This window comes from Crocodylus porosus, unplaced genomic scaffold, assembly GCF_001723895.1.
Source record: "Crocodylus porosus isolate Cpor-Errol unplaced genomic scaffold, CroPor_comp1, whole genome shotgun sequence".
Lineage (NCBI taxonomy): Eukaryota > Metazoa > Chordata > Crocodylia > Crocodylidae > Crocodylus > Crocodylus porosus.
The window spans coordinates 11,325,550-11,352,658 of NW_017728927.1; the positions used below are offsets into that span (position 1 = coordinate 11,325,550).

The 27,109-nt window shown below is 57.8% G+C and overlaps 2 protein-coding genes across 2 annotated transcripts in view; one reads left to right on the forward strand and one right to left on the reverse strand.

Moving 5' to 3' along the window:
- Positions 1-14,031, forward strand: part of RADIL (Rap associating with DIL domain) — a 56,361-nt gene extending 42,330 nt beyond the window's left edge. Inside the window, exons 8-15 of the mRNA XM_019542013.1 lie at positions 1,102-1,339; positions 3,814-3,986; positions 4,317-4,467; positions 5,868-6,058; positions 8,280-8,700; positions 10,255-10,394; positions 12,174-12,313; positions 13,412-14,031. Of these exons, the coding sequence (XP_019397558.1) occupies positions 1,102-1,339; positions 3,814-3,986; positions 4,317-4,467; positions 5,868-6,058; positions 8,280-8,700; positions 10,255-10,394; positions 12,174-12,313; positions 13,412-13,520 (1,563 nt within the window). The 3' untranslated portion in view covers positions 13,521-14,031. The remainder of the gene's footprint in view (positions 1-1,101; positions 1,340-3,813; positions 3,987-4,316; positions 4,468-5,867; positions 6,059-8,279; positions 8,701-10,254; positions 10,395-12,173; positions 12,314-13,411) is intronic.
- Positions 14,032-16,475: 2,444 nt separating this feature from the next.
- The window catches only part of AP5Z1 (adaptor related protein complex 5 zeta 1 subunit), a 14,929-nt gene continuing 4,295 nt past the window's right edge, over positions 16,476-27,109 (reverse strand). Inside the window, exons 3-18 of the mRNA XM_019542150.1 lie at positions 27,023-27,109; positions 26,007-26,193; positions 23,911-24,055; positions 23,053-23,165; positions 22,386-22,554; positions 21,794-21,934; positions 21,168-21,205; positions 20,929-21,091; positions 20,389-20,567; positions 19,671-19,813; positions 19,001-19,150; positions 18,621-18,732; positions 18,193-18,290; positions 17,662-17,794; positions 17,255-17,469; positions 16,476-16,892 (exon numbers count right to left, since the gene is read on the reverse strand). Of these exons, the coding sequence (XP_019397695.1) occupies positions 16,622-16,892; positions 17,255-17,469; positions 17,662-17,794; positions 18,193-18,290; positions 18,621-18,732; positions 19,001-19,150; positions 19,671-19,813; positions 20,389-20,567; positions 20,929-21,091; positions 21,168-21,205; positions 21,794-21,934; positions 22,386-22,554; positions 23,053-23,165; positions 23,911-24,055; positions 26,007-26,193; positions 27,023-27,109 (2,344 nt within the window). The 3' untranslated portion in view covers positions 16,476-16,621. The remainder of the gene's footprint in view (positions 16,893-17,254; positions 17,470-17,661; positions 17,795-18,192; positions 18,291-18,620; positions 18,733-19,000; positions 19,151-19,670; positions 19,814-20,388; positions 20,568-20,928; positions 21,092-21,167; positions 21,206-21,793; positions 21,935-22,385; positions 22,555-23,052; positions 23,166-23,910; positions 24,056-26,006; positions 26,194-27,022) is intronic.

Consider the following 27,109-nt stretch of genomic DNA (forward strand, 5'->3'; position numbering starts at 1 on the left):
ATCTTGCTGGGATCCTATGACCCCAGCTGACTTCCTGCCCCTTTGAGCAGGGGGCTGGACTCGATGATCTCCCGAGGTCCCTTCCAGCCCTAATGTCTATGAAATCTATGAAATCATTAGAAAGCGTTGCTGAGGAAGCTCCTCGACCTCCTCGACCCGTCTGTGATTTGTACAGTAACCGCCCTGGGCATAATGACTCAGTTCACGGGTGTGATGGAAAGGCTCCCTCTGGCCTCTCTCTGTTTGGCTGCTGGAGTGAGCCGTTGGCGGAGGTGCCCAGGCAGGAGTGCTGAACAGAGCGTGCAGTGTGCGCCGGGAGAAAGGCTGCTTGTGTCTGCAGGGCGGGGACCTGTTCCCATCCACAGAGACGTTCAACTCACCCAATGACTCTGCCTTTCTCCAGTTTTGCCTGCCAACAGCAGGGACTCGGCCTCACGCTGGGAAGGGGCAAATTCTCTCCCAGGTTTGATCTGCAGCTATTTCCTTTCTGTGGAAAGGTCTGTCTGCTATTCCAGCAGATTCACCCTCCCTTGGGCGGGCTGACATTTCTCTTGGCTTCTCCCAGTTGCTGGCTTAGCAGGAACGCTGACGGGACACTCTCCCTCTTTCATTTGAACACAGGAGAGGGCTCTGATTGGACGCTGCGCTTCTCTGATCCTCATTTACGTAAAGGAAAGGGACTTTAACTGGCTGCTGCTTTGGCTTCTACCTCTTCATCCTCTCAGGTGTCGGGGGCCTCCTGTTTCCCCATGTGGATGCACTGCCCTGGCACGTTCTCTCTGCTCAGCATCTCCAGTGGTTTGTGTCTGATGTGGCACTTGCCCACTGAAAGAGAGACCAGTTTACCCATTAACTCTGGGTAGGGTATTGTATTCATGTGAGGGACTGGTTGGTGCAGATGTGCAGGTAGCAAAGGAAGTACCCCTCCTCGTTGGAGAGCCGCAGGGTTTGACCACGTGTTATGGGATCACCGAAGAGGGTGGTTTGAAGACCTGGTAGGTCATGTCTTGGCCCTCTTGCCAATGCAGAAGGGCCTCCCACATTGAATCTCCAGCTTTTTGAATCACAGGCCTGTGTCTTTCTCATTTCCTCCCCATCCAGTCTTTGTACGTCTCTCTCCCCGGCCTTCTGGAGTGTAACCCCTTCCAGAACGAGGGCCGGGAAGGCTGGCAGGGATTGCCTCAGCTGCCTGATGAGATCTGCAGAGTCGCGTTGATTTACCAGGAGACACTAGACTTGCTTCACCAGTACGAGGTGCACCCCGAGATCGCTTCTCAGATGTTTGCCTACCTCTTCTTCTTTTCCAACACGCTGCTCTTCAACCACCTGATGGACAAAGGTGAGGCCCACTCAGGCTGGGGCGGTTGTCCCGGGGGTTACAGATGTTTGCAGCGTCTACACTAGCCTCTGCCCAAGGGGGAGACGTGTGGGAGAAACAGGTGTGCTTGTGTGCTTTGAAGACATTTTTGTGTCTATTCATTAAATAAAGAGACCAGAGCTATTGGGCTCCGCAGTGCAGCCAGCCAGGCTGTGAGCAAAGGATCAGCCACGTGGAGGGTGGGATGTGCTTTCTACAGGGGCTAAGGTTGCCTTAAGACCCATTCAAAGCTCCCAAGTCCTTTGTTTCGCTGGTGTCAGCAGAGCGTGTGGTGCCTCAATATCTCTGAGCTCTGCTAGGGTCCATGTGCCAAGACTAGAAGAGTGTGTTGGGGAAGGAGACCCTGCCAGGCTGGTAGGAAGGGGGGGCTGGAGCATGGATGAAGGTTTGATTATGATGAACCAAGCAAGGGCCCAGCCCCTGGGGTCTTCCTAACTCCGCTTCCTTGGGCTCCCACTGACTCCATAGATCACAATTTGTGTGTGATGTTGGCTCTGATAAGGACTTGGCTCAGTTTGGTCTCTCTTCCTTGGTTTGACTCTCCCTTCCCATTTGCTAGCTTGCTCACACCTGCTGCCTTCACTGAGGACACTCCCTTAGCCCCTTACTAATGGCATGGATGGCTGCAGTAATCCCATTTCTCATGGTGATGTGCTCAGACTCCTGTAGCTCTCCCCTCAGTTAAGGGACTCCCCCCCTGCGCTCTCACCCCGAGACGGGAGAAAGGCCTGCCGTTCTCTTAACAAGCACAGGTAAGAGACCACGGGGGTAAGAGACTTTGTTCCCTGGAGCATCCTGAATGAGAAAAAAATGGCTATGGGCTTTTAAATGGCAGAGAAAATTGGCTTGTGAATGCATCCTAATTGCCACAGGCTTCCTGTCAAACTATCTGCACAAGCTCATTAGTGCCAGGTATGTTATCGCTAGTGCCAAATGCATTAATAGCAGGAGGATGCCTGATGAATTAACCTGCTTTTCCCATTCATCCTTGTCACCGCTGCAGCCTTTGTCTTGCCAGGCTCTGCTCCCTGCACAGAGCTGCACTTGGCAGCAACAAGCAGGGGAGGGAGCCACCGGGTTTTCCTGCTGACAGTCCACCGGGTCAAGAGCTCCAGGGGCAGGGAGGGATGTTGAGCTGGGTTCAAGGTGACCTCTAGGTTGGAAACTTCTTTGGGCTTTTCAATGGGTAGTTTCAGGATGGGTCTTGCTTGGCCTTCAGCATGCCAAGATTCCCGTCACTGTGCAGCAGAGCGCATGCTCACGCCCCACAGAGAGCACGTCAGCCTCCACCGATTTATCTAGTTTTCATGACCATTGAGCAGTGGCTGTTTCACTTGAGCTGTGTTTCTTGCAGGCTTTCAGATGCCTCCATGTCCAGCTGGTGTTGGCTCATGGCCTGTGATTCAACCCAGGCCATGCAGTGGGGCTCTGATCTATGATGGGGGATCCTCAGGCTACCTCCTCCTATTGAAGCCCATGGCAAGATGACTCTGGGTCAGGCCTGGCAGTACAGGATCACCTAACACCCCCAGCAGCGCTGGGCTCCTGGTGTGCCCATGGTGGGTTGGTGTGCCTCCCAGCCTGCAAGGGTGAGAGCTAGCACTGGGGCCGAGTCACGAGGAGAGGATCAGGGTGTGGGTCGGGGCCAGAGCCCCGTCACTCCAGCTCATGCCCTCCTCCTGTGAGTGAGCACTGGCTCCATCCTGGCCTGCTGGAGAGCAGCTCGGTGCTGCAGCTCTTTCTTGCAGCCAAAGGCCAGCTCCCTGCCCTCCCCTGTGCCTTTGGGCCCGCAGCAAGGTGCCTGGCTCGCTGCCTGTTGAGGAAGGCATTAGTTTTTGGAGGCTGTTTTCTGTATGTGAGAGCTGATCAGAGCCTGGGACAGCCGGGCATCATGGTGCCACACTTTGTGCCGTGCCCCAGCTCCTCTGTTCTCTGTGCCTCGTGGGGAAAGGGCTCTCCAGGATGGATACACCTAAAGCAGTAGCAGCTGAACTTCATGACGTACAGGCTCCAGAGACAAGCGTTATGTCCGTGACAGCCCAGGGACAGGCACCACCCTTATTCTGTCAGCCCTAGGAGCTGGGATTAGCTGGGTGCAGCTTGGGGGTTTGGCCGACAGCGAGCTTGGGTCAGTGGCTAGCGGACCGGCAGGAAGCTGGCGCTAGCAGGATGAGGGCAAGGCTGGAAGGGGCTGCTTGGTTCCAGGGTTCGTTGACGTCCCCTGCAGGGATCCTTGCTGCAGGCCTGGAGAAAGCAGACTTTGGCCATGATGGCCTCTTGCCTACCTGGTGCACCTGCCCCAGGTAACACAGAGATGGTATTTGTTGTCTGGCCCCTGTAGCGCTGTGCGTGTTGCCTTGCCTGATGCAAGGAGCCTATTCCAAGTCAGGTGGAAGTCTAGCACCTCATTTTCTCTGCCTCCCGCTCGCCCCCAGGTCCCTCCTTGGGCTGCTTCCACTGGTCAAAAGGGGTGAAGATCCGCGTGTGCTTGCGGCTGCTCCTGGATTGGGTGCGTGGCCTGGGCTTCGAGCAGCTGGCCGAGCAGTTCTTCAGCAAGCTCTCCAGCCTGGCCGACCTCCTGGCCCTGCCGAGCTCCCAGCTGGTGCAGGTGAGGAAGTGGGGAGTGCTGGAGCCCAGTGCACTCACGTGTCACATCCCAGCTCACACCAGCCTCGTGCAACTTGTTCTGGGTGGGCAGCCAATTACTGGAACGTCTCATCTCGTGTTGTCCCTGACGCCTGAGAGCCCAGCTCCGTAGTGATCTGTTTAGCTTGCTTCTCCCTTGCTTCCTGTAGAAGCATCACAGGTCACCAAACCCTGACCTTGCTCTGGCCTCAGACCAGTACCCTTCCGCGGCACAAGCTCAGCCTGGGAGACCCTCCTGCCCTGTGGCTAAGGCCTCGAGGCCTCTGCCCCAGCTCTTGGTCTCTTTGCCCAGATGCCCTGGCCCTCGCTGAGAGTGGAGTTCCCAGCCCTGAGCCCCGCACAGCTCCATCGAGTCCTGACGCAGTACCAGGCCGTGTCTGACGTGGGCGGCGGTGCGGCCTGGCAGCCTGGCGAGGAGGACAGTGCTTTGGCCTCCAGGACAGGTAAGAGCAGGTCCAGTGCAACCTGCGTTCCTGTATCACCTGGGCCCCGAAACCCTTTTGCTGCTGAGGAGCAGCAGAGCCTGCCCTCAGGTCCACATCCAACAAGCAACCCCAGGTCTTCTCCAAAGGGAAGCACAAAGGCCTCTCCAAACCTGCCAGCACAGGTTAGTTTGGCTCAGCCTACCCGGGGCGGGGGATGAAGTTTTCAGACTTCTCGAGTAGTTTCACTGGGCTTGTGGTGCAGGGGGCTGAGGATTGTGGGGCAAAGCAAACCCAGGCCAGTCGCTCAAGGCTCTTGTAAGTGAATTTGCTCGGTGATTCTTCCTTCCTCACTGGTGCTAGGGGGACCTGAGGGCATCTGCCCTGAAGCCTCACACAAATTGCACAAATCAAGCACCTACCGCACGAGTAATAAAATTCAACATGAGAGCCAGGGATGCCGCGAGAACCTGGGAAGCTGATACTACACATCAGTGCCAGACAGAGCAGCTTACACAGGAAGCTGTTAAAAATATCCCTGCTATTTAAAGCTTGCGTCACTGTAGGGAGAGTGCTGTAGTGACTGTTTCCAAGCACTGCAGCGGTTTAGGTGCCCAAGCAAATCCACGGAGGTCTTGTTTAGATGCTGTAAGTAGCTTTTGTCCCCGACATAGCCAGGGGCTCTCTGGGAAATCGTGGCTAATCCTTAGTTAATGAAATCTCTGCGTTGCCTTTGGGAAAATGGTTCCTGCAAGCAAACCCTGCTTGTAGTGTGTCAGGCTGTGAGTGGCACCGAACTAAAGGGGTAAAGCCTCACCAGTCTGGTCTGGTTTGGAGAATGCCTAGGTGGACCAGAGGTGATGGAGGCTCTTCTGCTCTTCTGGCAGTCCTTAGTCCTGGAAGATGTGCTATGGACAGCACTCTCTGCTTAATCAGCAGGGCTAGCAGTGGACTAAAGGGCCTCCTAAGGGCTCCCAGGGGTGGAAGAACTGGGGGGAGTGGTGGGGCAAGGGCTGCAGGGGCCAGGGAGGAGCAGGTGCGTTGGGCTGCAGTTGCTCAAAGACAAATCCTGTGGGTTGTGGTTTTCTTAGCGGATGGGTGGGCAGTGCAGAACGGCCCCTGCTGAGCTGCAAATCTGCGGAGCAGCAGTGTCTGCTCCTGAACAGCCAGCTGGAAAGTAACACCCGCCTTGAGAATAGTGTCAGGGGTTGACACACAAAGCAGTCACCAGAGCAGCTTCTTCTGGGGGCTAATGGGTGGCTCTGGTAAGTCTGCTCCTGTGTGACAACCAGTGATATCTACAGTCCAGGAATGGAGGGTCTGGCTGAAATGACCCCGGAGGGGGGCCCTGGGTCACTCTGCAGTGGTAGGTTTAGATCTGAGGCTCTGCTCAGGCCCCAGCCTCCTGCTCTGTCTTGCAGGTGAAGTCCTGGAGTCCTTTGATAACCATCCACCCATCGTCCTGCCAAGCGGGGGCTTCCAGGTAGATCTGGAGGTGGAGACGCTGGACGACAATGTTTATCGGCACCTCCTCTACATCCGCCATTTCCTATGGAGTCTGCGGAGTAAAAGCCCCCACGCTGGTGACAGCCTGGAGCCGGAGCCCCCAAAGGTAGCCCTGATGTGCGGAGGGAGCGGAGTGCCTACCAGAGCTCAGCAAGGCACCCCCCAGCCCTGCACACATCTCTGCCGTTTCACCAGCCGCCTCACAGCCCTCCCCCCTTCCCCCCCCCACTCTAACCACTAGGAAACACTGCGCTACCCCACACACTTCAATCCCATTAGCCAGGCATTACTGATTACTGTGTGCTTTCCACTTTCCAGCCCCTTTATGCCTTGCTGCAGAGAACCAAGACTGGGCCCTAGCTGCCTCTCTGCGCTGCTGACATTGCCGTGTCCTCTGCGGCTCCCTAGGACCCACTAATCTCATACATTGAGCTGAGGCATTTTGTGGCGAGCCGTGCGGGTCTCGTGATTGAAAAGCTGGAGGGTGGCTGGGTGCCAGGGTTACGTCGTGAGGTGCAGCCACGGGGGGAAGCCCAGTGCAGTGCAGTGCAGGGGGGGGCACAGCCCGCAGAGACGGGTGACTCCCCCTTCTGTCCCCTTCCTGCCCTTTGGGCCCTGACGTGCTGGGGCTGCTTCGATTCCCCGCAGAGTGCGGCAAGCGTCCCCCAGCCTTGTCCATTCCAGCAGCTTCTGCCAGTGGCAGAAGCACTGGTCCGGTCCTGGCTGTGGGTTTGATCCTAGAGGTGCCCCATCAGTCACCACTGCACTCACCTGATGCAGGGAGTGTGTGTGTGTGTGTGGGTTTGTGGGGAGTGTAAGTGGTTCATTGGTTGATGGGTGCTTGGCGCGGACCAGGGAGGGCATTTCTCGCTCGCTAGTCCTACATGAGCCAGCAGGAAGCTATTGTTTTTGGCAGCTGGGCTGGGCTCACTCTCAGTCCTAGGCTCTGCAAGCTCCTTGCCGACCGGACTGGATGGAGCCGCAGCCCTGGGAGCCCCGAGTCCCTGCTGGTGTGAGGCTGAGCAGTTGCTGGGGCTGTCATGGCTTCATGGGGGGAGGCTGGAGCTGGGCACCCTGTTAGGTTGTGCAATTGGCCCCAGCTTGGGAGCCCTGTGCCTTTGCCTGTAGGAGGCCGAGTAGGGGAAGGAGGTTTGGGAGGTGCCAGCTGACGATGCCATGTTCCCCTTGCCCCCGGCTCTCTTCCTTCACTCTGTCCCTGCTCATCTCCCTTCGCCTGGTGGCTGCAAACCAGCAGTGGCCATGATCTTCTGAAAGGGGCCAAGGCTCCTGGGTCCAACCTCACCATGATGCACAGACATCTGCAGCCCTTGCAGTTAATTAGGGACATGCTGGGGTGATGAAATATGGTGTTCGGGCTAACATTAATGACCTTGGCCCTCTGCCCCTTCCCTGTCCTCTCTCATCCCACCCAGCATCTGCCAAGACAGGCTCTGGGAGCAGCACTGGCTCTGCACCAACCCCATTGGGTTCAGCCTGTCGCAGGAGTGGCCGGAGGATCCTGGCTCACCTGCATGCACTCTGTGGCCCAAGTCAGCTCCTGGAGGCCTCTGCTGTCACAGTCTTTCCCCTCCTCTCTTGGTTGGCACACCAGTTTTAGGAGCTGAAGCCGGGGGGGGGGCCCTCATGCTTTCCAGCACCGTGCTGCTACCCTAATGTCTTACGTAGCCCTGTTGCCCCTGGCCAAAAGCTGCCAGGCCTCAGGCACATCTGCCTGGGGACATGACACCCATATGTGCCCGATAGAGCGATGGGCATGCTAGCACATCCCCCACGCCTGTGGAATTGAGCCCTGACAAAGGGTCTCCGGCTCACGTGTGCCCTGGGGGCCCGAGCTGTGCGGAGAAGGCTCCCAGGGCAGAGCTGCAGCTTCCTGAACATGTGGAGGGGGCTGGGGAAGGAGTGAGGGGGGCACACGCCTTGTGCAACAGCACATTGCCCAAGAAGGGTTTGGAAGGGTTTGACTCACCTGCAGGAGAGGGAGCACCGGTGATGGGCAGGTGGTAGGGGCTGCCAGTCTGACCTCCCTGACATTGACTTCCACCAGGGCCCTGGACAAGTCATTTCTCCTCTCCCAAGCACTGGACCTGGGGTGGGGGGGACAATGGCTGCCTACCCCTGCACCAGCACATGGTGTAAGGCACCCACATCCTTTAGGCAAGAGCCACAACACCAAGGCAACGAGCCCCCATGGGGAGTGAGCTGAGGCTGGGACATCCCTGCTTCCTGGGGGGAAAACATCACAGTGCCGGGCACCTTTGCGGGGAAGCAGAGTCTGGCTAACACACGTCACTTTGTTCTCTTTAAAGAAAGACGCAGCTACTGGCCAAGCGGTGCTTGAGGTGGCCGAGAGCGTGAGCGCCAGATTGGCCCCAGGGAATTCCTCCGGGCAGGCTGAGTACGGGCCCCCCGGCACCTGCGGGGCTGTGGAGCTGGATGGGAACCCCCCGCTCGCCTCCGACGCAAGCCGGCCCGCCTGGGAGTGCCGCGCCAGCGAGGGGCAGCTCCAGGAGAAGCTCAGGCAGCTGCAGCTGCAGAGCACCCTAGGAAAAAGCCTCCCCAAGGCCAGCCTGCTGCCGCTGGACCCCTCCTGCCTGCTGACGCCACCCAACACCCCGCTCAACTTTGACGGAGGAAGCCCAGAGGCCCTTCAGGGCCCCGGCTGTGGCAATGCCGTGCAGGTGCCACGGCGCAATGGCCTCAGTGGCACCAAAGCCACGACCCCTGAAGGTAAGGGCACCCCCATGCCGAGGCATCTCTGTAGAGCCCTCCTCTGGGGCCATGGGAACAGCTTCCCAAGGGGTTGGATAGGCTTGTCCCGACACAGCTGACCCAGCTCAGCCAGCACTGCTGGCTTCCCCACTTTGTAGCCTGGCCACGAACTACCATGGCCATCTGCACTGTGCCCCTGCCTGGCTGGGTGCACTGAGATGCCGGCAGTCAGCTTGGGGAGGCTGGGAGCTTCAGCAGGCTGAGCCATGGGGCGTGAGGTAGGCAGCAGGGACCCCCTTGCCTTTCTTCTCTGGCCTGGGTGCTGTCACAACTCTGCATCCAGTGTGAAGTTCAAGCCTTGGGCTGGGCCATTAGAGCCCATGGCACCCCCCCAAAAGGAGCAGCAGCTGGGTTGGACGTGCTGCTCAGGGGCAGTCAGACAAGGGGCACCAGGAGAACAGCTGAAACACGTGCCCCACCTTGCAGGCAGCTGTTTCTCTTAGCTAGCAGCTCAGGGATTGCGCCTGGGTGTTCCCTTTGCTATCCAATCCCTCCCACGCCAGCTGTGAGCCAGGGGGCACAGCAAGACCAGCAAACAGAGCCCACGTGCCAGCGTGATGGCCACTGTGCCAAGCGGGGCTGGTAGCCCCTGGTCACTGCACCTTGGGGGCTGATGGGGCCATGTGAGACTGCACCTCCGCAAGAGTGTTTTATAAAGGCACCTGGAGGTGTAGCCAGACTGTCTTCCTGGCTGGGCATACTCTTAGAGCCGAGTCCTGGCCAGCCAGAGGCTTCCCTGTCATCGTGAACCAAGCTGGAGCGTCAGCCGGCAGTCTCCAGTGCTGCTAAACTCTCACTGGCATCCTAGAGAGAGGGCAGGGGGCCAGGCGAGTGGAAACAGGCTTTTCCTGCCCTACCATTGCTTATTTTAGCAATGCCCTGGCTGGTGGCTCTGAGAAACAGGCACCCATTGAGCATCAGGACTGGTCAGGGCCAGACTTCCAAGGGGTCGTCCCTGTGGCTGAGTGCCATGAAGAGCTCTCAGGGTATCTGTCTGGATAGGCGTCTGAGCCCATCTCAGTGCGGTACATTTGCATTATCCAAGGCTAATACCTCACTCAGGTGGGCAATATTCTCCAGGGCTCTTTAAGCCAGATGAGGCTGTTGTCAGGGGAAGAAGGCCCCGAGGGCTTCTGCCAGCCAGCCTGCATGTCACCGGCTCAGCCACTTCCCAGTAGCTGAAGGGCCGAGTGATGCTGGTCCCTGCCCTCACTGCTCTCTAGACTGAGTCCCACGGAGGGAGGTGTTGGCTGCCATCCCCAGTATCCAGCCGTGGCAGTCGTCAGCTCTGCCGTTCCTTGCCTGGCGGTGAGACCAAATGGTGAACCGAAACACGCAGTGCCATAGGTGGGCGCAGAGAGGCTGTGTGGGGAGCACCGGGCTCTGCTGCTTGTTTCAGCCTTGACAGCACAGTAGCAAACTTGCTGGGGTGGCTGCACATGGCTCCGAAGAGGGTGGGTACAGAAAAGGCCTGATTCTTTCCTAAGACACCATCTCTCTCTGCCCCCCCAGGCAGTTCCCCAGCACCCTACGACTACCCCACACCGGCGTCTTCCGGTCGCAGCTCGGCTACGGATGATTTCTGCTATGTCTTTGTGGTGGAACTGGCAAAAGGGCCCATTGGGCTGGGGATGGGCCTGATTGATGGTTTGGTGAGTACCCCCTGCCTTCAGACATGGGCCCAAGGCCTCCAGGATATCTGGCGGTGGGTGTTTTTGCTGCAGCGAATGGTGAGCTTATCAGGCGCATTCCCGGCAGTCCAGGCTTCCCTGCCTATGAAATTCAACAGAGCTGGGATCAGTCGTCAGAGTTAAAGTCAGCACCACAAGTACTTAGGCCAGTTGATGGGTCCTGAAAGGAATCAGGTTTCTGAGGCCTGCTCACTCCCTTCTAGCTGTAAGTTGACCCTAGGGCTGTGACTCTAATTGGGATTAGATGAGCCCAAAGCAGTGGTCACAGTTGGCTGTGGAAGAAGGAAGGACGCTAGCAGGGTCGCTCCCAGGCCTTTCAAGACAGCATCAAAGAAATCTGGGCCAGTGCAGCCCCATGAAGGACATGCTCCAAGACCCCAGTGCTGCACGCATCCAGCCACAGCGCAGGAAGCCAGAGCTTAGTACAGCTAGAAGAGGCACTTAAAGTAATTGCTCTTCCTGCATCTCCCAGGCCTGCTGCCTTGTCCCAGGCTGCAGTTGGGTTTAGTGAAGCAGGAGTTGTGAGGGGACAAACACCTTTCTCAGTGCATTAGTTAGGAGAAAAGCCAGCTTTGGCCAAGCCCCAGTCATGTTCCACATACATCCAGGGTGACAGCGGGCAGCGTGGTTCAGTGCTTGTTCTTCCCCCATAATTAATACAAATGATAAACAACTGACGACCAGTCTCCGTGATGGGGCTGTGCGCACTGCCAGGGCCACAGGGGGTTTGCTGTACTGCCAGCAGCTGATGGCTGCAGACAGCTTGCAGACCCCCAGGCTTTCACAGGCGGCAGCAGATCCTCGATTTTCATCCCGTAGCCGGCAGCTTTCCCTCCTCACCCACGTGTGGAAAGGGCTACGCAGCTGCTTGTGGAGGTCTTCTGTGCACCGCCACGGAAATGGAGGCAGTTGTTTGGCACATCCTCTGAGACTGGGGACGCAGAGGCAGAGAGAGAGGTCACCGTTCAGATGCTGCCAGCCCATCATTGCCGTCTCTCAGGGCCTCAGTATCTGAGTGGTTCAGGTCTCTCACTGCTGCTCTGGAGGCCTGTGTTTAAGCCCTGGTGTGGGCTTGTGCCAGAGCGTGCCTTTGCAGCACCAGATGAAGCAAGCCTGTCGCTCATGAAAGCTTGTGCAGCTCTGATTTAGTCTGTAAAGTGCAAATTTACCCTGCTTTCTGCCTAACACAGCTAGCTTTCCCTACCTGTTCATGTCAGAGGCAGTCTCCTGTCAGAAATGGGTACCTGGACACATTCACAGAGCTGGCTTTGCCTTTAGCGCACCAGTCTCTGGGTTGTTAGGCTCTTCCTTCCTTTTCTCTCCTTCACCCTTGCTGCCAAGGGGTTAACCGTGCCAGAATCAGGAGGTCGGCCACGGCTGAGGTGCTGCAGCCTCAGGCATTAGGCATTTTCCAAGTCACTCGGGGTCGCGTTCCCAACAGCCAGCATCCATCTTGGAAGTCCATAGGACTGAGACCCTCTGGAACTGGGATTTCAGCTCCTGAGTCAGTCCCTGAGCCGCTGCTGGACACGTCATCTCACACCTCGTGGCTGCTCTGAGCAGCCGTGCCACTGGCGGCCACCACTGACTCCGTGGCACAAGGGTTCCTGGTCTGACGCAAGTTGGTGGCAAGTCCCCTGTCGCGATGGCTGTGCTGACGGGCCAGGTTTGTGTCGGTCACCTTGAGCCCAGCCCGTGTCTCATTCCTGCCTCGTGCTGACCATGGCTTGTTGTTGACAGCACACACCATTGAAGTCCCCTGGGATGTACATCAGGACCCTCATCCAGGACAGCCCTGCGGCCTCAGATGGCAGGCTCTCCATCGGCGACCGCATCCTTGCTGTCAACGGGACCAGTCTGATTGGCGCCGACTACCAGAGGTAGGGATGAGGGCCTCCAGCCATGGACACGGGGAGGCAGGGGCCCCACTGGAGAAAGGCCTTCTTAGGGCATCTCCGAATGGCTCCGAGGTCTTGCTACTACAGAGACAGGACGCTGTATAGCGTGTGAACAAGCTGGGGTGGCTTGTGCCAAAGGGAAATGCAGCAAAAGAACCACACAGGTAGGAGAGTGGTGTCTGCGGGTTACACCAGAGTGATGCATTTATGCGAGAACAAGGGAGTCTGGCATTTCAGGTCCCAGCGGAGGCAAGAAACCTGTGTTTGGTGAGAGATCGCTGATCCCCAGACCTGTGTCCTGGAGTTCACCTCCTTGAGCAGCATTTACCCCATCCCGACACCCCGTCTTCTGAGCAGACCAGGCCATGAACTCTGAGTAGTGACCTGTGCCTGGTCTAACCCTCAGGAGGCAGGTAGCTGTGCTGAGTTAGCATGGGGGGGCAGCGTATTGCACTGCACAGAGCAGCCTGGCCATCACTCGACCCAGCCTCAGCTATTCGTGGCTGCACGGAGGATGTTTCTCTGCAGTCAGGTCCCATTGAATTCATTGCATTTCAGAGCAGAAATGGCTTCTGAATGTGTCCCCCGTTTGCTTCTCCTGGCAGGGACCCACCTCTCCCGGCTACCCATAAGGGGGGAGGTACTGCAGTCCTGTGGTGCCCTACTGCTGGGTATGCAGGGGGCTGCCAACAAGGGCTAGGAGGGGAAGCAGCTGTGTGTCAGCCGTGACGCTGCTCTCATAAGGCTCCCAGAGATCTCTCTACAGCACAGCGGGCCTGCTGGCTGCTGCATGCGTGAGGGGAGCAAAGGGGCAGGGCTGAGCAGGAGCTGCACAGGCCTCTGCCAGGGAGCCGAAATCAAAGCAGCCAATCTGCAGCTCTGCTGAGCACAGCTGTGGGGACCTGGTCTCCTACAGAGCGCCCAGCACCTGCCCTGCAGGTGGCCAGGGGCCAGGGGGTGGGATGGGCTGGGCAGGGCCCGTGAGCCTAGCTAGGACAATGAGTAGCAGCTTCAGCTGGGCTGTGCCAGCAGCTGGTTACACAGGACTTCCCCTCTCTCCCTCTTATCTGGCTTCTCCAGCGCGGTCGATCTCATCCGGTCGGGAGGAAAGAAGCTGCGGTTCCTCGTTGCCAAGTCAGACATGGATATCGCCAAAAAGATCAGCTCCAGTTTGTCTCCATCCTCCTAATTCCTTTGTGCTGGGGCCCACAGCTGACTTGGCTGCCTGGGTGCCCAGGGGAGCGTGCAGCTGGAGAAGCAAGCAAGAAACAGGTGCTTGTCCTGCTCCCCCCAGGCTGCAGGATCAGGGAGAGACGGGTGCAGGCTCCCAGGGCTCATCCCACAGCCTGGCCTGGAGGGTGAGAATGCGCCGCATCTCCCACTGCTGCAGCTCGGCTCATTGCATGGCCAGCTCTTCCTCCGCCATGGGCAGGCCCAGCCTGGCTCTGCTGGCCCCCAGGCTCTGCTCTGCTGGGGGCTGACCCCTGTCTGTCCTCGAAGGACTCTTGGCTACAGGGAGGCTGGTTATGCTCCCCAGGGCAGAGTGAGTGGTTTGGGCTCTTCCCTTGGTCTCCAGCCTGCCTCGTGCTAGCACTGCTCTGGTGGCCTGGCTAGCGGTAGCAGGTCCTGGACCGCCCTGCCCCGGAGTCACCCTCCAGGGGGTGGCCAGCAGCCAGGAATTAAAAAGCAATGTCACTGAAGGTCGAGCTGCTTGTGGGCGTTTCTTAATTGCAGCACCAAATGCCCATGGCCTCTGGGGGAGTCAGCCTGTGAAATGGCAGCAGCCCTTGGTCGCCCAGGGCCAGGGTGCATGAGCATATATAGGGCTCTGAGGCCAGGAGCCCCAGGGGAGAAGACCCAGCTGCAGCTCTGGCTCCTACCATGCCTCAGGCCTGCCAGTCGCAGTGCGGGCACTGGGGATGGGGGTCACCTTCACTTCATTCCTCATCTAGAGTCAGCACCAGGCCCTGTAGTCTTACCTTGCTGCTGCCAAGCTACAGCCGCCCCATGCTGGCTGTGCTGTACTCCTGGGAGGAGACGGGGCTGGGGCAAAGGGCACCAGGAGCTCCTGCAAGTGCTGAGCAGCCCTTGCCCAGCACTGCAGAGATGGCAGCAGCCCCATGCTGCCCCCCCAGACCTGGGACTGAACCTTCTCAGCCCTACAGGTCACTCACATGGAGTTTTGGCTTGGGCGATCGTGGGGCTCTGGGCCAGGCTGCAGCGCGGCACCTCCTGCGCGGTGGAAGTGCCTGGCCAGGGTGTTTGCTGCATGGGCACGAGGGCAGCGTCACATGAGCCGTGGGGCTCTGCTGGGGATTGTTGGCCAGTACAGCAGTGTCCCCAGGCCCCACAGATTTGGTCCTGAACCTGAAGGCTGCACTCAGGCCTCTCCCTGTGCACTTTGCTTGTCAGTGCATGTGTCTGCTGGCTGGGTCAGCTTCTAGTCCCCAGCCCACAGGGCCAAGTCATCCTGGCCCCAGTGGCGCAGAGGACAGCGGCCTGCAGGCACCTGCTGCGAGGTGGCGTGGAGTGTCACTGCTGCTGTAGCTCAGGAAGCTCCTTGGCACTCGTCCACCGGCCTGACCCTCTCCAGTGCCCTGGGCCACGGCAGGGACTGGCCCTCTCAGGCGCGTACCCAGAGCTGGGCCTGCTGCTGACATGCAGAGATAGTGGAGGACATTAGACAGGGTCTGGCTCCCTGACACACATTCCCTTGGTTGGATAACCGCTCGCAGCTTCAGTTGCTGATTCCTCCGAGCCCCGGCCCCTCTGCCCGCGTCCTGCGTGGCACAGATGCACCCGCTCCCCCACACGGGGACGAGCCGTCAGTGCAGGCACGTCCCAGCTGCCTCTCCCGCTCAGCCGCCAGCATCAGCATAAACCCCAACCTGATTTCCAATTATAGCCCGACTGAGGCCCTGGTCAGTTGTACCTGATTAGAGCAAGCTGCTCTCAGCTGGCACCGGACCCACACTGGGCCACGTGAGCAAGCCTCTTGCAAGCTGTCCCCTCCCAAGCAGCTGGAGGGTGAAAAGGGACCCCCAGTGGTCTCAGCCTTCATTAAAGCGGACAGGTTGTTAATGGTGCTCCTGCACTTCAGTACCTCAGCCTGGAGCCAGTGATGGGGAAAGGAGCCCAAACAGATCGTGGGGACTCTGGTCAGCCCAGCTCCCCTCTGTCCTGTGCATCCCTGGCACCATCAGAGCAGCCACGGGGAACACCCAGGTGGACAGAGCAGAGGATGCCTGGGTCCAGGAGCAGGCAGCACAAAGCTCCTGCTGACGGCAAGCCCAGGAGGCAGCTTGCTGGCCCGGTCCTTTGACCAGCTCCAGCCCCCGTGGGCCGAGACGCTAGCCCTGAGCTGACTTCACTTGCATGCAGGCTGGGACTGCGCACAAGGACTATCTATAACCCCTGTTTTTCCCCAGGGTGCATGCCAGGACCCTGTTGCACCTCGATCTTGTTCGCATTGCATATCTCTATGTAACTGAGAGCCACATGGAGCAGAGCTCAGCCCCTGGTGAGGCCTGGGGGTATGAGGGACGGCTCTCAGAGTGACAGCACTGGAGCCAGTAAAGTGCCTGTGCCCGTGCTGGTGGTATTGATTTTGTGCCCTCTGATAAGCTGGGGCTGTGACACATCCTGGGCCGCAGAGCCCCCCATGATGCTTTCGCTGGGCAGGTGGTCACACCGACAGCCCCTCTGCTGTCCTGCACTGTTAGCGGCAGAGACCACGTGTAGCCAGGACATGGCAAGGGAGGAGGACACCAGTCCTGCCAGGAGTGCCTGCAGGGCCCCAGCACCCTCTGGACTTTCAGAAGTCTCCTCCTAGGCTCCTCTCCCCACTGCCAGCCCCAGCCCCTAGGGCAGGGTGCTCTCTGCCAACCCAGCCCTGCAGGTACACACGGTCTCAGCTGGAGCTTTACTTGAAAGCCCCACTACACGCAAGCCCAGGCAGGGCTCTGCCCCTCAGCTGCAGCCCTTCTCTGCTTGGGGCAGGTGCTCTGGCTTGGCCAGGGCAACCCCCAGCACTGCCAAGGAGGTAGGGACCCAGAGGCCTGGCAGGCAGGAAGTGGAGGGGCCTGAGGGAGCAGGGGCCAGAGAGACGCAGTGTGGGGTAAGCTTAAAGAGCTCAGGCACCCGGTTGTGTTCTCTTCACTGTTTATTCCCTCCATCCCAGAAGCCCTGCTCAGGGCAGTCTCAGCCCTCGCCCTTCCCCATGTCCAGTTAAGCCAGTAGCTCAGTCGTAACAGGGACACAGGCCAGCCTGGTCCTCTCCACCCTGTCCCCTCACCCTGGCACAAAGCCAGCCCCCTGCTCCATGAGCCGACTGACCATCTTCATGGTGGCAGGCAGGGCTGCATGGGCATCTCTCTGGGACCAGGCACCAGCCGCCTCCGCCATCGGCGTCAGCATGAACTGAGCCACGCTGGGCATCTTCAGCAGGTTGGTGAGCTCAGAGGCACGGGTCAGGATCTCCTCGCTGTCCTGCTCGCTGTATACGGAGGCCGTGGCTGGGTGCTGCACAAAGGCTCTCATCTTGGTCAGAAACAGGGACACCCTGTGGGAGGAAAGGCGCGACGCTCAGCTGCCCGGGGCTTCACAAACACAGAGCTCACACACTCCTGCACCACTGCCTACTGGCCCTGCTGCAAGGCAGGGCCTCCTACAGCCAGGACCACGTGGCTCCCTAAAACAACCCCCCTCTTTGTAGGCAGAGCTCAGCCTGGGGTAACTGCAAGCGCCTTCAACAGGCTCCTTGCTGCACTGCAGCGCCTTGTGCTGGGACCACAGAGCCTACAGAACCCTCCTCTAGTCACCACACCAGAGTGAGCAGATACAGGAGATACCTGCTACCCCTGGGCCTCGAACGCCTCCCCCCAGTCCCACCCTACAATTCAGAGCTGGCTGTGGCTGGCCCACCTGGGGATCAGGTCCTGGCTGCGCGAAGCCAGCTTGGTCAGGGTGGTCATGAGGACAGTGATGACACGGGGTGAGGATGGGGGGCCGCTGGCTGCCGGTCGGAGCTGAGTGATCTCAAAGAGCATGGCCTCCAGAGCCTCGAAAAACCTGTTGATCTGCTCCACTGTGCACCGCTTGTCATATGACACCGACATGTACTCGCCGATAGCCCACACCTGCAACAAGACGAGCTCTGCTCAGGGCAGGCCAGGAGGGAGGGCCCCCAGGGAGAAGGGGGCAGACAGCATCGTTCCAGGGGACCGACGGTAGACGGGTTTGCATCCGTGGCCAAGCACAAGGACAGGGCTCGAGGAGAGCCACCCTGCAACCAGCGGGGCTGGGGCCAGGGCCAGCAGGCTGCTCCTCACCACGTAGGTGTAGACGTCCTCCTTGTTCTGGATGTTGCCAACGGTCCCCGAGAACTCCAGCAGCTCCTTGGACAGCTCCACCACGAGCGAGGGATGCAGCCGGCACAGCAGCAGCAGCTGGGAGCTCAGCACTCTGCAGGGCAGGGAAGAGGTGCTCAGGACTCCTCAGGCCAAGCCCCCCCCTGCAGGGCAGAGAGGGGTTGGCCTCCCCATTACCAGGACAGCCACAGCCCCCCTGCTGCTGGGGGGCACAGGGGCAGGGCTCTGAGCACTGGGCAGGGCCCAGCTCCTTCAGCACAAGGGATCGGCCCTCAGCGTGGCCCTACCACCCTGCCCCAACAGAGCGGCACAGACGCTCCACGTTACCAGAGCTCAGAGGCGCCTTGACAGCACCAGGGCAGCTCCAGGAAGACCTCATGTGACGCTCCAGCCCCAGGTGCCACTCCCAGCAGCTCCATCCCAGCACAGAAGCTGGAGGCTTAGTGCTCTCTTATCCCTGCTACCCCCTCACAGGGCAGAGCTGGCACCCACCTGTGCACGTCAGCCTTGAAGGCAGGGAGCTCACAGAGCTGGTCACTCCTCTCCAGCAGCACCAGCACTAGCTGGTTTATCAGGAGCTTGTCTGCGAACTGAAGACGGAGATACATTCCTTTCAGCCCACGCATTGCCACTCGCTGGCAAGGGGGAGAGGAGGCAGCACGGGCACTTTGCACTTGTCCTGCCCAGGTGCCAGCAGCTTGTTGTGCTGCTGCCACCAGGCTTGTCCCTCTATCTCCTGGCCCAGGGCAGGGCAACTCGTCAGCCCACCGCCACCCTCATGCTCTGTAGAAATCCCAAGCCCCGCTGTGCAGGAGCCTGGAGCTACCTGGGAGCTAACCCTTTAACTGCCACCGAGAGTGCTCATAGGCAAGGGAAGGCTGGGACGTGGTGCCCAGGAGCTGCCTGAGAGAGAGCCCTACCTCAGCTGCCGTGTTGAAGAACAGCTGCAGCAGGACAGGGACGGTCTCCGCGCACTGGATGACCCGTGGGCTGTTGGCCACAGACCCTAGCAGCTGTCGCAGTGGTGCCAGCCTGTCAACAAGAGCTCAGCACCACTATCCAAGCAGCCTCCCCCCTGCTCCCAGTCCCTGATGCTTCCCCAGCCATCCCTGCGCCTCCCCCAGCAGCTCTTGAATCCTTTGCCAAACCAGCAGGGAAGGGGGCACAGGTGCCAGGGGCTGACATGCCCTGCACAGCAGCCTCAGCCCCAAGGGCAGAGCTGCTGCCACATCCTTGCAGAACCTGTAGGCCCAAAGCAGCAGGGAGACGGGGATCCCTGGCCCCACCTGCTGCTGCATACCTCTCCGGAGAGTCTCCAGGGGCTGCCTCAATGCGGAGCAGGTACTGGAACGAGCTCCGGTAAAGCGGGTGTCGAAAGGCTTCCAGGCAGCTGCTGGGCTTCACAGCAGGGTCACAGGCAGCTCTCTCAGAGGCGGAAGCAGAGGCTGACCTGGCAACAGGCAAACACATGAGCTGTTAAGCCAATGAAAGAGGGCAGCATGGGGCTGGAAGGAACATCCTGAGCCAGGGCTGAAGGACCCATTATGGCTTTAGTCAACATAACTCATCTGCAACGCGAGGCCAAAGATGGGGCTGGAGGCCAGTTTCTCGCTGGAGAGCTGGGCAGCTAGATAGCCTGGTCCTAGCACTGCTCAGCTGCGTCTACAGCGGCGCTACTGTAACAACTCAGACATGGGGGAAGAGAGAAATTCCTTCCCTGACCCCAGAGAATCAGCCTGTGCCCTATGCCCTGACTCCTGCTCTTTGTACTAATGACCAATACAACTTGGCAGAAGCTGCAGCCGCCCCACACCAACCCAGCTGCAGCACTGCCACTCTGGGCGACCTGCCGGGGGGGCGGTTTCTGGGTATGGTGCAGCTACCACAGTGGGCTAGTCTGTGCCATGACTTGGCTCTATGGGTCAGACAGGCCAGTGCCCCAGGCCAGCTGGAAGGGAAGGGGGTGTCACCTCAGTTGGACGTCCAGAGCAGCAGCCAAGCAGGGCAGGTCAAGCAACAAATGGAGCATCTCGATAGCAGTGTCTGGGTCCAGCAGAGCTGGCAGCAGGTCCATAAACTCCAAGATGAGAGATGGGCTGTTCCAGGCCAGAAACTGCAGGGAACACCAGGCGGAGGCTCTCACCAACAGCTAGCACCAGGGCCAGCCCACCCCACCCACGTGGGTTCTCCCCAGCAGCTGGGAGGGACCTGAACGCTCCCCACAGCTGGGGAAGCAGCACAGGGTGGGGTCAGAGTGCTGGATCCAGTGCGGGCAGCCCTGGGCCCCTTAACACATACACACAGCTCACAACCCACAGCTCTGCTGGGCTGAAGGCTACGGCTGCTGTGGGCCAGCTGGGAGCTGCTCCATCCCAACACATAGTTGCTCCCCTCTGCTGGAGCCTGATGCTTCCCCTTGCTTTGTCTGGCTGCCAAGTCTTCCCTCCCTTTTCCAGCCTGCCTGCTGGCTACACACCCCGACCCCTATCTCAGCATTGCTAAGCCCAACCTTGTGGGCCAAGGTGTATGGACACCCAGAGCCACAACTCTCACTTGAACTCTGCTGAGGGGCCCTCTGGCAACCTAGACTCTCTGCTGCCCGGCCTGGCACACTGTGCTCCTCCCTCACCCCCACCCCCACCCCCCTGGTCCAGGGAGGAGTGTGTGGAGCTGCCCACCACACGGTACCTTAAAGAGGTTGGGAAAACTCTGCCTGAAGATGCTGAAGTTCTCAGTGAAGACTTTCAGGTTGTCCCTGCAGAACTGGATGAACTCGAAGGCCAGCATGGGGCTGTGGAAGAGCTGCGCAGGGATCCTGGTGAACAAATGCTTGTACACAGCCTCTGAGTCCACCGCAGCCGTCTCACCTGCGGGGACACAGCACCCCGTCAGTTAAGCCCATGCAGCAGCTACGCCGGTCAGGGCAGGAGCTTTCAGAGCAGTTCAGGAAAGTTCTGACACAGCTGCATTTGTGACTGAGAAGACCAAGAGCCAAAGGAGACGTGGTCTCCAGAGCTGGACTGCTGGGCCCACAGCTCATTCAAAATGGCCTGAGCAGCATATATGGTGGGAGAGGCACAGAGCAGGCTGGGAACAGCTGAGGGCCTTGAGCAGGGGCCAAGAGTGTACAGTTCTGCAGAGACCCTCAGGGCTTAGAAAAGAGCTAGCAGCACTGCCAGCCCCAGCCATCCTCTCCCCAGAGAGGAGCACAGACAAGCCGCCTCTTACTGTGGTTCAGGAAGAACTGAGCGATGGGCAGCAGGGTCCGGGCATAGGTCAAGTCCCGGCTGATCCTGCCATGCAGGATCTTCAGGCAGGAGAGTGTCCGGTACACGTAGGAGGAATCCTGCCGGCAGATGATGTCCATGATGGTGACCGCCTCAATGAGACACTGCAGGAGCAAAGGCAGCCAGGTCAGGACTGTGCAGGCAGCCTCTCCCCTACCTGGACACCATCTTCATACTCACCGCCTTCTGCAGATCCCCATCCGGCTTCCTCAGGGCCCCTAGCGGAGAAACAAGCCATGTTCAGACTGCTGCTTCACACACATTGCCTGGAGTAACCGATGCTGATGGATCCTCCTGGGAAGGGCATTTCCTTCCTCCTGAGAAATTACTGGGACACACCAAGCCCCTACGCTCTGCCCAGGTCAGATGCCAGTGAACCTCGTGGAGTAGGAGAGGGCCAAGACCAGATGGCCTCTTGACTCACCAAGTTCAGAGCCAGTAACAACCAAGAGCCCCCAGGATCCGGGGTCCCAAAGCCCTCTCCAACAATGTAAAACCGGTGCATGGAACCGGTGCATGGAGCCTGGTGACAGCAAGTGGGTCGGGGCAGGCAGGATGGTCCTACCCCAACTTCACCTGAAGATCAAAGGGTGCCCATCAGACACCTTGTGCTTGCAGTCAGTGACTCAGGACAGAGCCCGGAGCTCACCCCTGGCCTAGCAGCCAGTGGGAGCACATTTCTATTCTAGTGCCTTGAAGCAGAAGGGAGATGGAGCCCACAGTCCCAGGAACAGACTGACGGAGGGAACTGCAGAGTAACCCAAGAGGCTCTGAGCACCATTTCGCAGGCTTGTGCCAAGACTCACGCCGGTTGCTCTGCTCGACAAGCCGCTGGCAGTACTCGAAAGCCTTCTCCCTTAGTCGCTCCTTTGGGGGCAGCAGGCGACTGGATGTGGAGGTGGCAGAGACCATGGACATGACGGACCCCTCCACTTCTGATCGGTCATCTATGGGGGGAGAGAGCAATGCAGAGTGTGCTCCAGGCCCTGAGAATGACGTGGCTCATGGATGGGGAGGGCAGATAGAATTTGATTCCTTATCCCACAGGCACCAAAAGCCTAGGGCAGCACCTATGGAAATGTGCTGACAGCCCCAAAGAGGTACTGTCCACCTTCAGCCCAGTTCTTTGGCCTTAGGGATTTTCCTATACTCTTGGGAGCCATTACATGGTTAACTCTCCAGTACCACCTTGTAGCAGACTGTGACACTACCTTCCAACCTCCCCTGACCCCAGCCTGTTGCATACCCTGCCACTGAGCTCAGGGACCTCCAGTGCCCACTAATCTCAGCCCACAGGTGTCAACAAGTGCCCTCTGAGGCCCAGTTTGGGACACGCACTCCCCGAGATGTAGCCCACTCCTTGGGGGCAGAGCCAGCCCGTGATTCCCCAGCCAGTACCTGAATTGGGGCTGCCGGTTCCCTCGCCCCCGTAGCAGAGCAGCCACTTGCGCAGCATGGAAAAGGCCTGCATGTTGAGCCACTGGTCCTCCGTGTAATGCTGGCCGACCGACAGCACTGTGAAGAAGTCAGTGGCAATGGAGCCATCTACCTCTGTAACGGGGCCGGGCTTGAAGACAGAAGAGAACCTGAGTGAAGTCCCAGGGCAGGGGCTGGTGCGGGGGAGAAGCCGTGGAGTCACTGACGCCTGAGGTAGCATTTAAGTGGCCATGGCTAAGATGGGGAACCTCTGTAACAACCTAAGGCCAGGCTGAGGGTGCTGCTGCCTATGCAGCTAAACCACTGTGCTGCACTGATCCCTCTTCTCTGAGAGGGGCCCGTGAGCTCGTAGGCCTGTTTCTTCCAGGCCATCTATGGCAGTAACCTTCCATTTCAAGATACCCACCTCCACGCAGCCACCAGAACAGCAGCTACCTTGTCTTCCTACCACTCTTGTTAGCCTAGAAGTGTGGGTTCCCTTGCACTAGCTCTGCTGCCCAAAAGGCCCTGACCAAGATTTCCAAAGCTAAAACACTGGTACTTTTAGGCCATGATTTCTAAGGACCTGAGTGTGGGAGCAGAAGCCTTCACAAGTACAGAACCAACACAGTCGGTGCCAGGTCCTCACCTGCCTTGCTCTGGGGGTGGAGAAGAAGCCTCCCGAGGGCTGGGCAACTCCTTGCTGAACGCTTGCATATCGCAGCCAGTCGACCATCCTTTTGTTGACCACGTTGGTCTGATCTAGGGAAGGAAGAGCTATGCAGGCCACCTTCTGACTCAGCACAGCAAGGGCCTCTGCAGCACCAGCAGCACACCAGCACTGTGAGACTTCCCTCCTAGAGAGCAAATACATGCTCCCAGCTAAAGCCTCTTGCTAGATTTTACACCTCTTCTTCCAGGGTTACATCAGCACAGAGATGCTCTTGCCATTCCCTTGCATGTAATTCCCTCTTCTCCTGATCACTACCATACCTGGACTCAACAGAGAGGCATCAGAAAGCAACCCCAGGGACCCATAATGCCAGTTGAGTTCAGGGCAGAGCTACCACCTCCACCAGCAGCTTAAGAAGAAGGTGCAAGAATCAAGTCAATGGACAGTTACAAACCAGGCTGTCTCCAAGGGAAGGGTTTGTGATTCCTGTGTATGTCTACCCATCCACCCCATGTTATCCAGTTCACATATTAGTTATGCTATAGTTGCACCCAGAGACCCAAAGTCAGGTCCATGCCTCACATGTGGAAGATAGGATAAGGACTATGTCCCTCTCCCCTGTGAGGTGTCCAACACACTGGCAGGCATAGCACAATCTAGGGCCCATGGAAAACTCCTCTTTGGATGAGTGTTTTGCTTTCTCTGCGACTCAGATGCTATTTGAAGTGGCAAATTTAAGGTGTCCCAAGCCACACTCTTAGTTTCAGCCTTCAAAGCCCTTTTTGACCTCATAACTGCAGTCAATTCGCCCTCCTCTGGCCCTCTGGCATTTACCTTCTGTCAGGCTTGCTGGAAAGACGCTGATAACCTGAGACAGGAGAGGAAGAAGGTGCCGTGAATTCTCCCCCTCAGGCAGTCGCCCTTCAAGGAGTTTGATGACTCGCTGCCCCACAGCTGAGGCTGCAGCCTTTTTATTTCCCTTAAAAAGCAAAGAAAGCAATCCTCAGGCTAGCTCTTCCTTATACCAGGGTATCCATTCTAGTGCTCAGTGCCTGGGATACACGAAATAACATCTCTTTTATCCCAAAAGATGGAGTGATCAAATTAGCACCTGGAAGAGGATACCAAGGGACATCGACAAGAACAAGACAGGACGATGCCTCCCACACAGACAAAGGGAAGTCAAGGACCTGTTCCGACATGCTCTGACACACATTTCCAAAAGCACTAATGGAATGAACCAACACGCTGATAGATTTCCATTTCCTGACAGGTCGATATGCTACTGGAAAGCTGACCCCTGACTGCAAATTAAGGAACTCATTGCTTGTGCTTTGTTTGGAATCAAGCAACCAGTTTTCTATCTGAGATCTCATAATGAACTATTTAAAATCCTGCTCTAGGCAACCTGAGGGGATGAGGCAGTGAATTCTGACAGCCTCTAAACATCCACCTGCCTCTCCATTGTCTCGATAGAGCTCAGCAAACTGCAGAGAAGCCAGGGAGGAAGATAACTTACAGCCGCCTATTTCTAATGGTACCAGCAGAAGCTGTAAGTTCTGGAAAACTGTAAGTGTAAAGCAAACCACACAGGTCTGGGTGAGCTCAACATACAAGAGTAACAGAATAAGTTACCACACCAGAAAGAAACCCATCTAATGGGGACGTGGACAGACAGGGAGAGAAGGATGTCCCTTGTGTAAGGGCTCCAGTGGATCATCCTTTTATTACATCAGGTGGACGCCGTTTGCTAATGCCACCTGCTGGACTGACTTATCACAACATCAGCGTTGCCAAACCGCACTAAACCCTCCGCAAATCGGAGCACAGTGAACACCGACTACTCTGGTTCTGGTTCTACTTCAAGTGTCAACACATACCTGGGATATAGGGTTCAGATTCAGGGATCACTGCATTTCAAATGTGCTTCTGCTGGACTGGCAACGGGGAGGAGGCTTAATAAATAAGTGCCTGAGTAGAGCTATGTGTTGCTGGAAGTTAGTTTCCCATTTCTCTGGCTCAATAAGACTTACCGCTTTCTGACAAAGAGCACACAAATGAGTATTTTGAAAGCTCAGGGAAACTGGGGCTTTCCAAGGAGAAGCTTTAGCTTGATTCCCATATTAAATTAAAAAAAATATAGTGTCTTTAAAAAAAAAAAATTGTGTCTTAGTACCAGCAGAAAGCTCCTCTGGAAATCTTCCAAGGGGAGACTGGATGGTCACCTTGCTGGGGTCACCTGACCCCAGTTGTCTTTCCTGCTTGGTGCCTGATGATCTCACAAGGTCCCTTCTGGCCTTACGATCTATGAAAAAGGACTTTTTGTTTCAACGTCTCAGCCTGTTTCCCAAGCAGCCGCCTATGCTATACCAAGCAAAGGAGCTCTCATAGCACTAGCTCTTGTGGAGCCCAGAAATCCTGAGAAGGCCATCCATATTTACGACCCCCTATATTTTATGGCTTCTTATACATTGTTTTCGACATCTGAGCATGAAACCTAGCACAACAAAGAGGCCAGAAGCAGAGATAAATTCACTTTTGAGTTCCTCCATGCAGACATGAGCATCAGCGAACAGAGCTCTACTGCAGGAGCCTGCACTGAACTGCTCCTTTCTGTTCCCTGAGTGTCAGAGCTGCCAGCATCCATCCCCTCAGGTCGCCCACACCATGATCTGGAATAGCTTGTATTTAAATCTTAAAATCTACAGGAAAATCTATTGTTTGATTCCAAGCAAAGCATCACACTTGGGTCCCCTAATTTACATTTACCTGAGGCTGCTCTGCGCTCACCTCGAGCTAGAAAGCCACCGGCGTTCCCTCTGTGCTATGTAAGTGAGCAATGAAATCTGACAACAAATCTCCGTCTGTAAGGTCATTTCAAAAAAATTTTTTTTTTTTTTTTAAAGTACCTGACCACACAGGTCATTTACCTGGGCCAACAGGATAGAGCACACGGTGCTCAAGAGCTTTGTTTCTTGGATCTCATGGCAGGACAAAGTCAGCTTATTGGAAGGTGACATCTCTCTCAGGATGGCAGCGCACAAGACCTGAATTTGCTGGGGGGCCTTGGGCAGGTACAGCACCGTCTCCAACAGTTCCACAAACTTGTTGTCCAACCTGCAAAAGTCACGGGCAACGTTGCAAGACAAGGCGTTTGCTGTCAGGGCTGCAGGCTGCTCTCAAGACGCCGTTTCTGACACCGCCCCCAGCACCGCTGCACCCTGCTCCCCTGACGAAGCCAGTCTGCTCGCCCCCTCCCTTCAACGGGCGCCGCGCCGCCCCATCTGCATCAGGAACAGAGCGCTCGATGCAAGGACCTGCTTGCTCACGTGGTCTTTCCCCGCGGAGGAGGCTGCTTTGCCTGCCCTGTGAACCAGACAAGCCCCCCCGCTCCCACTGCTCGGGAAACCACAGCGGAGGCGAGCGGAGCCGCTCTCTGCAGGTCTGGGCAGCAAAGAGGATGCCAACAAAACAGCTCCTTGTTACTGAGGCAGGAGGCACCAAATAAAAAGACACACGAATGCGAGCTCCGCTTGCAAGACGATTGACTTTTTAATGACCACGCTGCAGAAACAGGGAAACGATACAAAACATGGCGAGACGCTGAAAAGCCCGCGGACCCAGACACGGGCTCCGCGGTCGTTTTGGGCCCAGCCTGCAGGTGCCATCTCAAACGGCGGCGGCGGCGGCGGCGGCGGCACGGAAACCCTCTGCTCCTGCGGGCTCACAGCCCCCATCGGTCCCTCCGCTGGCCCCGTCACATCTGCCGCTCCCTGCCCTGCTTCCTGACGGGTTTTCTGCTCCCAGCCCTGTCGGCGGCTCCAGTTTCCGCTCCCCAGTGTTTCCCACCTGATCTCCTGCTCGGCTTTCTGCTCCCCGCCCCCATCAGCTGCTCTGCTTCGCCACCCCCTCCCCCGATCTGCTGCTCCGCCGCCCGGCCACTCACTTCCGGTCGCGCTTGGTGGCGGCGACGACGAGGAGGAGCCGGCGCAGACAGTCCGCGGCCTCGGCGCCCGGCTCCGGCAGCTGCAGC